This window comes from Populus nigra, chromosome 14 (assembly GCF_951802175.1).
Source record: "Populus nigra chromosome 14, ddPopNigr1.1, whole genome shotgun sequence".
In the NCBI taxonomy this organism is placed as follows: domain Eukaryota; kingdom Viridiplantae; phylum Streptophyta; class Magnoliopsida; order Malpighiales; family Salicaceae; genus Populus; species Populus nigra.
This window is the reverse complement of record NC_084865.1, coordinates 1,354,004-1,364,264: the sequence shown is the minus strand read 5'-3', so window position 1 is coordinate 1,364,264 and position 10,261 is coordinate 1,354,004. Positions and strand designations below refer to the sequence as shown.

Sequence of the window (10,261 nt, the reverse complement as noted above, 5' to 3'; positions counted from 1 at the left end):
GGCTGTATATTGTATTTTGTTTTCATAGGAATAATAAAAGATGGATGCTGCCAAAATTTTACTTTGGTATATAATAATATACTAGTCTTTGCTAGCCAAATGTGTCTCACCCTATTTCAAGACATTATTCTTTGCTGCCTATAATTGTCTAAACCATGACACATGACACAAAAATTGAGTTCATGCATGCTGTCTTCCTGTCTTTTAATGTTATCCATGCAAAAAAAAAAAATGATTAAAATTCTTACAAGTGGATATGACAAATTCTTTTTTTAACCCTAAGTTAATCAATCAGTTAATGATGTCGTAAACCACTAAACATCTTTGAGATTTGTTTAAGCATCTAAAATATTCTTTAATCATTTACAATTATTGGGCACCAATCATCTCCAACCTCATTATTGTGTTCTCTCTGTTTTTGATAAGTCTCGAGGTGCTTATCTTCATGGTTGAGTTGAAGGGTCAACTTGCTTCCTTGTCAGAAACCTAAACGCGTAAACAATCAAATTTAGAGGAAACTAATTGCTCGTTTATCTTTGAAAAGTCTATTAAAATTGATGATAAGAGCACGAACAAGTGGAGAAATAAATGCGTGTCTTGATTCAAAGAAAATTATGACTGGATTTCATGAATATGGAATACCACTTGTGAGGTGATTCAAATTAGGCTGCTGCTTGCTTCCAAAACGAGGAACCTTTGTAGCAAGGGGACAGCAGAATTGAATTCTACAATGGCTTCATTTGTCTTGTGGGTTATCCCTTTTTGTCCTGAGAGGGGATCCATGCAAAAAATCCCAGGTTCTCTCTGTTGCATATGGGGGTCTAAGGAGTAGGGTTTTTCCTGATCTTTGGAGCTACTTATCAATTCACAAGCTTAAGTTTCTTGACAGGTGTATCCACTCTCAGAAGAGGTATTCATGTGGAAAATTTGTTAATGACAAACTGTTGTTGATAGAGGCAGATGATTCCCTCAGCATCAAAGTTGAGCAAAATAATCAGAAAACTAGATTGCGTTTAGGCTCTGTAACTAGATTGCGTCTAGGCTGTCTTCATTGTCCTGTGTTTTCTATTCCGAAACAGTAACCGATCTTATCCTAGAAAACCCATTCGTTGCATCCATCATGTAAGAAGAATGATTTCTTTACACGTAACTAATTGTCAAGGACGAGTACATGTATTCAGATTGCACTAATAAATTACAGAAGATTCTCGAGGACCTTGCAAAGTTGAGAACCTCTTGCGTTCTTGTGCTTTCATTCTGCTTCTTATCCGAATTGACATCGAATAGCAATCTTTCCAGCCATTCCTTTTGGATAAAATTTCCAGCTGTAGAGAGCTCTAATCCAGCAGGTATCAATACCGCTGGCTGCTTTGTGCAGAGACAGTGACATTGGAGACACTATGAGGCGATTTGTGTGCTGCAGTTGATATACTGCCGCCAGTACAACCGCCACTAACCTTCGTAAGGCAGTTTTAACCACGGCTTGTAGAAGGCAAAAAAAATATGCAGTCGCAAGCGCTTTGTGCTATAGTTAGTTCGTTATCTTCTCAGAACAAGTGAAGATCCACACCCTAAAGCATCAATCATACACCAAAGACACCGTTTTGGTATAACTGCAAGGGCGTTGAAAGTGAGGCACCAAATGGATAAGAATCATAGCATTCTATAACGTATAATGAAACCTCAACCTTCAGTTTCTGAGTCCATGCTCATTTTTACAACAAATGGAAGAACAAGTAAATTCATCCACATGTTTGAGCGCAATTGAGTTAATCATAAGAAAACTGTGTTAGCAAATACAAATGAGTTCAGCACATGCGCGAGCTTGTTCTTCTTCACTTCTTTATCCCCCCACCTCATTCTTGCCTCCTCCACCACACCAGCCAAAATGGCGTAGTTAATCTATCCATGGGATGGATAAACAGAAGTTAGTTGTCAGTAGCAAGTGTTGTTAGCAGTAGCACACCGTAACAACCATTTCCGGATCAGCAAAAGTCAAAACAAGATTAATCAAAGACTCAACTCAGTTAGATTAGTTACCTCAGCAATCACAGAGGTCTGAAAGTATTTGGTGAAGGCTCTAATGGAGAGGCTCTCACCACTGCATAAAAACCAACTCCTCAGGTTCGAATCTAATTATAACCACATCAAACACAAGCTACTAGAAATATGACCATATGGAGGAGAGATAACTTTATTCGTATCACAAATTATTTTCAATATTCTCAATACAATAATCGCAGAAATATATCTTAGTCGCCTTCGAATTAAGTAAGACTCATTTGAGAATGCAGTTAATCTCAAACCTGAAACATTTCTCTTCCTCCTCTTCTTCTTCAACTACTTTAAAGCCGGCCCATCATTGCATATGCTCTGGCCGGTCCATTCCAGCTAAACAAAATGCAAGAGCTTAACTTCCTGCATGTAGTTGCACTGGAAAGGATCTGTGGTGCAAGCCCTGGATATAGGTCCAGGCTATATTGATTGCCCATTGCCAAGGAAAATGCGCATCGAATTTTCTTAAGAAGATGAACCTTTTGAATTCAAAACGGCCTTCAGCTGCATAGCCTAACAGTACATGCCACAGCCTGTGCCCAATATTTGAGTCTTGCTTTAACATCTTCAGGGTGGTCACCTGTATGGGTAAAATAAAGAAGCAGAGAGTTAAAATCAAATAATTGATCAATAGAATCAAGTTCAGACAGACAACAAATCGGAGCGTTGTATATAATTTCTGGCCCTGAAAACATCATATAATTCTTATAGTAGAGTGCATATACTATGTTTTGTACTTGTGTTAAGAGAAGGCAAAAGCTAAATGTACCACAAGTATTGGTTTCTTATATCAGGCGATTGCCAAGCAGATTATAAATTTTCAAATGTGCATCAAGATAGACCAAATGTTCAAAACAAAAAAATCAAAAAGTTCACATCAAACCTCAAAACTAAAACTTTCTTATGAATTGAAGATCACGAAACATCAAAAACAGATTCATGAACCACTGCGATCCAGGAAAAAACTCCCTAGATCAAATCTCAAAGAGCCCGATTCATCATTTCATACATGAACTGCAGAACTAAAACATTCAGTAATTTGAAATTCAAACATAATGCCAAAAAGCTCAAAAGTTTAAATTCAAATTAAGCACTTGAACTATAAAAAATTTGAACTTCCAAACATCCAAAAACCAGATCAAGCAAGAAAAATCTATATTTGAACAAACCAAGCACCAAAAACAAAAGAAAAAATCATCTCACCAGGACTAGAGATCTTCCAATTAGCAATAGGACTAGAATTTGCAGCCTCAGCCACGGCAGGAGAACTTCTCTCAGGAGACTTCTGATGCTCATCAAGAAATTTCTGACTCATTGAGTAACAAAGCTCAAGAGCTGGCAAAGTATTGCAAAGTTCAGGGATCTCATCATAACTGAAACCAAACCCAAGATCCAAGCACCCTTTTAACTCATCAAGATCATCATCTGTCAAGCTCTTTGTCCTCTTCAACTCATCTTCACTACTGCTACAACTTCCTTCCACATACCCTTCTAACAACACTTGACTCTTCTTTCTCTGGATCTTTTGAAGAGAACCCTTGTTGATGCTTTTGGTAAAGGTGTTATTTTGGTGCATGGATTGCCACACTTGTTCAGTCTCTTGACACAGAACATCATCAGCAGGTAAATCTACGTTGTGGGTTTGATCATTTTGTTGATTTTCTTTAACTTCTACTAGGTTTCTTGAAGAAACCCAAGATTCTCGTTCACAAGAGATGGCTCCCATGTTTTTGTAAAATGCGTTTCTTTCTTTCTCCCTCACGCTCTCTCAAAGGTGTTTGACAGGGTGGGAGAGAGCTGCTGCTTATAAAGCTGTCGCCTCTAACGAGAGATAGGTTAATCATATTATTTCATCCTTAAATTACTCAACAAATTTATTATGGTCCCTTCACTATTGTTTTATTAATTTAACTCTCTTTCATTGGTTAAAAACTTCTTCCACTAATAATCATGTCATTTTTTTTATTATTTCTTTTGTTAAAAAATATATCATATACCAGTGAAAAAATAACAATGACAAGTTAATAATTAAGAAAAATGAAAAACACATTAAATCAAATTTTATTCAGTACCATTCAATTATAATGAAAACATAGTTATAAAATCCAACCTAATTTGATAGATTAATTTAATAAGAAGTCGATTCGAGATCTAGCCTAGATAAATTTAGTGAAAAACCAGGTTGTTTTTACCAAAATAATGTTGTTTCAAGTTTCCTTCTAAAATAATAAATTTTCAAATTGATTCAAATTAAACCTTAATTTATGATCATCATCGGGTTGATCCAGATGAAATTTTAGTTATTATTTAACTAAAGACTCAATATTAGGCTGGAATTTGCTGATCCTGTGTTAATTGTTAACGTGGAGTGCTTATCAAATATTGCATGTATATATAATAAGAATTGCGGATTGTAGGGATGGATTTGATAATAAAAAATACTAGTGGGATCATAATATAAAATAAAGCGATGTAATATGCTATTAATCATGCAAGAGATCTAATATTGATGGGTCACTAGATTTTGGTATGATGTCATGACGATCAATCGCTATGTATGTATGTACATGCATATGTATGCATGGTGGTGTGCAGGTGGCGATTAAGACAGCTTGTGAAAGGTGATGGTGGGTGACGATGACAGGCAGCAGAAGAGGACACGTGGTGACTGGAAAGAGGTGGGAGCGGGGTCCGCCGAGAAAGGTGGGGTCTACCACGTGCATTGTGCAGCTTGGTGATGATGGTGCGGTTGGGTTTTTTGTTTGTACGTGGAAAATGTGAAAGCAAGAGATCGTGTTCGTCAGGGAAAGGAAGCAGCTTTTTGGACACTGCAGAATTGCTTTCCCGTGCCTTGAAAAGCCGAGCTTTACAAAAAGCTGTCCTCTGCTTTTCGGCTTGGCTTCTTCCTTTTTTTTGGTGAATTTTTACATCTAATTTTGACACTGCATGCACAGAAAATTTTCAAAAATATTTTTATATTTTTAATACATGAATTATGAGGAGATATCTCACATATTTTTTTATTATTTTTTTCTTTTATATATCGAAATAATAATGGTACGCTACTCGATATATCTAACCTGGCATCTCTACCGCCGATTTGATAAGCATTAATGTAGCATAGTAGCTAGCTAGCTAGCATGTGGAAGCCAAAAATTAATACCATATAAAAAAATTAATTCATTCCAATAATTTAAACTATTATATAAATTTTTATTTTATATTATTCTTTAATAATTTTTATTTTATTTTATCTTAGCAACAACTACCCAGTTTACTCCTCTCGACATGATCACAATCACTTCAGGGAGTCATGTTTGAGAGACAATATACCTAACGTTTGCTGGCATAAACCTAATCTCAATGGATAACTTGTCCAGCTTCCTCCAACTGTATGAGGTTGGATTTTGGACACCATTTTCTTTGAGCAATACATTGGTTGTTACATGAAATGATCTAGAACTCAATCCAGGTCTATAACTCGATGTAAGATTTGGATCACGAGTTGAACCGATGATTCTTCCAAACCTTGTTATTCAGGCTTTGAACAAGATCGAGAAAGAGTCGGGTTTTAAAAAAAAATTGTATGTTATCAAAGAAGAACATGCACATATGAATATATAGTATTCATCAGAGCCTCCAAGGCTGCGAGCCTATACACAAATTACAGCTTGTATTCAAGTCTACTGAGAACTTGAAATCTGTCGATGAACATAAATATGATCACTGAAAATTCTCTGCTCACTCCATGTGTGGATTTTTTTTCCCTCTTAGCTTTGTTGTCTAATTCTATGCCCTCTTTTCATTTAATTTGTCCAACTTCTATCATCAAACTTGTTAATTGAACCTTGAAAAAAGAAAAAAAAACCCTAAAGGAACATAGCAATCAAGACCTACTGGTGTAACCAATGGTATTTTTGAAATTACAGTAGTGTTGCGGTTTAAAGTACTTTTCATTCAAAAATACATTAAATAATATATATATTTTTTAAAAAAATTATTTTTAATATCAGCACATCAAAATAATCTAAATATAAAAAAATAAAAAAATATCAAAATTTTAAAAAACACAATTTGAATTGCATTTCCAAACAAATTTTAAAGCCATATAAAAAAACCCAGTATATATGAACATAGGAGTTTTTTTTTAAAATAGCATGAATAATGTTTTTTTCCAACAGTACAGTGAAAAAAATATTTTAAAAATATAATGGATTGGACAGTTGGGAACATCGTATTCTCCCAACATTACATGAACATACACTATTTTCTAAAATATTCAATGGACCTAATTTGCTAGTTTAATTATCAAATTTTTTTACCATTTCTATTTTCATAAAAAAAATTATAGATGTAGAAACTGATGGGTTGCTCAAGGGAATGATGGCTAAAACTATCTTTTTCTGCAATGGAGAAGGGGAGAACAAAAACTTCTGGATGACTACAAAATTGAGAATAAGGATCATGTTGTCTGGTAAAGGATAAGGACCAGTGGTGAAACAGAGTTCTAACACTCCAAGGATGAAAGGAGACAACTCAGGCATCAAATACCATGCAGGCTGATTGGTAAGGGATCGACATGGAAATATATGAAAACCCTAAATTTGTCGCTGCTAGCTAGGGAGTTCATAAACCACAGCTTTTTTGGATTAAAATAGACAGATTTAGAATGGTTTTGTGGCTGTAATTATGTATTAAACTAGATTCACATGAAACCAACGTAATGCTTTAAGAAAATTATGTGGCTATGATCTTCTTTTTTTAAATTCTGGTGTTTAGAATGCAATTTGATTTCCATTTTATTACAACCTCAAACAATTCGATCTGACACTTTAACCATAATTCATCGTCAATGTTTTTGGATCATGCCATCCTTAATTCCCAGTACTGTCATTTTCATCCATGCTAAACCACCAATCCATCATGCAATATTGCTCTGTGAAGACATGGATGTTTCTGATAACACACAGACCACCACCATGATCTGCAAATCAAAAATGCCCCACTAAACATGGGCAAAGCTCTGAAACTTGACCTCTGCCGCAGTTTCCACTCTTCAACATCAACTTTGGTCCAAATTCAAAGTGGGATTTTCTTGTACTCATCAATTATCCTGTAAATATTAATTTTATTTTTCTTCAGCACATGAAGATAGACAAAATCAATGTACAAGAAACTAATAAAAAACGAAATATACTGGACCCAAGAGTATAAAATTGGATTTGCATATCCCATGGTAATTCTCATCCTTATCTACAGAAAAAAAAGTGATTTATTGTGAATTTAAATTATATATACTTGATGCATGTCAGAAGAGACCGACCATATCATCTGCCTCATTGGGTTGCTAGAAACTTACTATACTGGTATTCTCCGGTGCATGCATGTTGCTATGTGATGATCACATTGATTAATTCATTTAACTATTCTATAAAAAAATAATTTAGATTTTGGTTGATGTTTCGATATAGATTTTTAAGTATAGAAATTCATTTTAAATTTGTTTTAAATATTTTTTTATTTTTTTATTTTTTTTTAACCAAAAATATTTTTGTCTTTTTTATTTTTATTGTTACTACCTAGACACAACTTTAAGTTTATGATTACAGAATAATACATATTATTTTTTTTCCATGCAGGTTGCTGGTAATTAATTTCTATTTTTTGATTTAGCTAGTGTGAGCCTTATTATTAATGTTTGGAAGTATGATAATTTTTATTTTTGAATATATTTTAAAAGTGTGTTTTACTTGAAAAAATATTAAATTGATAATTTTTTTAGTTTTTTTATGGTTTTAATGTGTTGATGTAAAAAATAAAACAAATATGAAAAAATAATTATTTTGATATATTTTTAAGCGAAAAAAAACTTTTAAAAAACACCTTACACCACAATATCAAACACATATTCTATTCTTCCTGGTTTTGTTAAAATCAAATCATACATATTAAGACTAGTATTTGTTTGGAAGCATGGTCGAGATTGTTTTTCAAAATATTTTTCGCTTGAAAATATATTAAAATAATATATATTTTTATATATTTTAAAATTTATTTTTAATATCAATACATCAAAACGATCAAAAAATCACACACAAAAATTAATTCAAAACTAAAAAAATTTAAAATTTTTTAAAAACACAATTTAACCGCAATCCCAAACACCCTATATATTCAAAAGAAAATGCAGTTTCCTAGTCCATTTAAAATCAAATACAAGCAAACTTAATCTACTAATTATGTATTCAATATAGAGATTTCTTCAGCGAAACACCATTGGAATCCCATCATATTCTTCTTCTTCCATTTCAAGAAAAAATATTTCTATGGGAAGCCATGGATTGATGCGGCAAACATCTTGCGTGCTGATCAAGGCTTGAGGTGGTGGCTAGTATTTATGATTTAAAATATATCCTGCCTCCTTATCATTTACATCATACCATATGATATCATTCAGACCCTTTATCACACTGGTACGCAGACCATAGATTTGGAATCCTTGGCATGCCAAAATCCTGGCTTACCGTTTTGTAAGCTTCTAGGTGAAGCAACTTTTGATCCGGTATCTTTGGGAATAATTCCCTCGAAGCACAACCTGTTCAAAGACGCCATGATCAACCAGTCATGGCTTGAATAATATACATTTCTTTTTTAATAATTATATTCCATATATTAATTATACATATATCGTGGCAAATTATTAGTGTATTTTTGTCAACGAAATCAATCACTATCTTTTATTTATATTGATCCCTTCCCACTTGCTTCAAAATCTTGTCAAGAATCAATCAAGCCACCAACTCAATTTTGCTGTTGTTATATTTGGTGAGCCAGCCTTGATGCATGGTGATAGATGAATCTCCTTCTATTGGTTTGTTTGATGTGCATGGAGTTTATTAGCGACTTCATATGATACGAGTGGATTCGGTCTAAAGATCGATCGGCTGCCTTACCAAATATATATTATATTTGTTAGCTGAATTTATCAATATAATCATTGTAGCTATAGCGACTTCATTATAGAATACTCTAAAAACACGTGAGTTTTTCATTATAGCAGCAGTTTTATTTATTTTTTTTTTTATTTTTTCTGTTTTTTATATATAATGTATCACTTTACACACAGTGAAACAGTTGACTTTTTTCTTTTTCTTTTTCTTTTCTTTTTTTTTTTGTTTCGCCTATGGGTTTTTTATTTTGCTTTTCTCTTTGTGTTTTTTTTGCCTTTAATGAATTTTTTTTGTTTAATTTAGTTTGTTAATGTGAAAATTTTTTTTATTTAGTTATCATATTTTTATTACACGGATCTCAGGTTTGACGAGTTAACCTGAATTTTTTTTTTTTAATCAATTTTTTTTGTTTGACCCATCGATTTTTTTTTCTATTTAGTTATCAAACTTTCATGACGCGAATTCCAGGTTTGACGAGTTAACCTGATTTAACGGGCCAACTCAGTTGATTCAGATTTTTTTTTCTTTTTCCTCATTGGTAATATACTTATGTCTTTTGTTTGTTTTTGTATTTTTAATTAATTTTTTTCGTTTATTTTAGGTTGTTAATGTTCACTTTTTTTTCTATTTCTTTTAATGAATTGTTTTTGTTTAATTTAGTTTGTTAATGTGAAAAAAGAAATTTATTTAGTTATCATACTTTCATGACACGGATCTGGGTTTGACGGGTTAACCTGATTATTATTTTTTGTTTTTTTTCCTTTTTAATCATTTTTTTCGTCTAGTTTAATTTGTTAATTTTTTTTCGTCTGACCCATCGATTTTTTTTTTCTATTTAGTTATCAAACTTTCATGACGTGAATCCCAAGTTTGATGGGTTAACTCAGTTGATTCAGATTTTTTTTCTTTTTCCTCATTAGTAACAGGCTTATGTCTTATGTCTTTTGTTTGTTTTTGTTTTTTATTATTTTTAATTAATTTTTTTTGTTTAGTTTAGGTTGTTAATGTTCGATTTTTTTTCTATTTAGTTATCAGACTTTCATGACACGGATCCCAGGTTTGACAGGTAAGCTGGTTTGACGGGAGCCCAATTAATTCTGGGTTAACCCGTCAATTTTTTTTTCTATTTAGTTATCAAACTTTCACGACATGAATCCAAGGTTTGACGAGTTAACCCAGTTAATTCAGATTTTTTTTTTCATTAGTTTTTTTCTTTCTGTTGGTTTTTTTCTTTTTAATTAATTTATTTAATTATC

The 10,261-nt window shown here is 32.8% G+C and overlaps 1 protein-coding gene across 3 annotated transcripts; it reads right to left on the bottom strand.

Annotated features, from left to right (window-relative positions):
• Positions 1 to 1,123: 1,123 nt before the first annotated feature.
• Positions 1,124 to 3,846, bottom strand: LOC133672889 (uncharacterized). 3 transcript variants are annotated; one of them, XR_009834909.1, is made up of 4 exons: positions 3,259 to 3,846; positions 2,307 to 2,635; positions 2,041 to 2,101; positions 1,124 to 1,902 (listed from the first exon to the last, which is right to left on the bottom strand). XR_009834909.1 is itself a non-coding variant. In XM_062093447.1 (2 exons), exons 1-2 carry the CDS (start codon positions 3,779 to 3,781, stop codon positions 2,556 to 2,558), a joined length of 603 nt encoding a protein of 200 aa, XP_061949431.1. In that variant the 5' UTR covers positions 3,782 to 3,846; the 3' UTR covers positions 1,124 to 2,555. The 3 variants fall into 3 exon arrangements, 1 of the variants encoding a protein (XP_061949431.1); XR_009834910.1 differs by having other exon boundaries at positions 2,041 to 2,635; XM_062093447.1 differs by having other exon boundaries at positions 1,124 to 2,635.
• Positions 3,847 to 10,261: the final 6,415 nt, after the last annotated feature.

Coding starts and splice junctions, on each gene's coding strand:
- LOC133672889 (XM_062093447.1), bottom strand. CDS start 3,781: ATGGGAGCCATCTCTTGTGAACGAGAATCTTGGGTTTCTTCAAGAAAC. Junction 2,636..3,258: donor TTGGAAGATCTCTAGTCCTG/GTGAGATGATTT, acceptor TTACCCATACAG/GTGACCACCCTGAAGATGTT.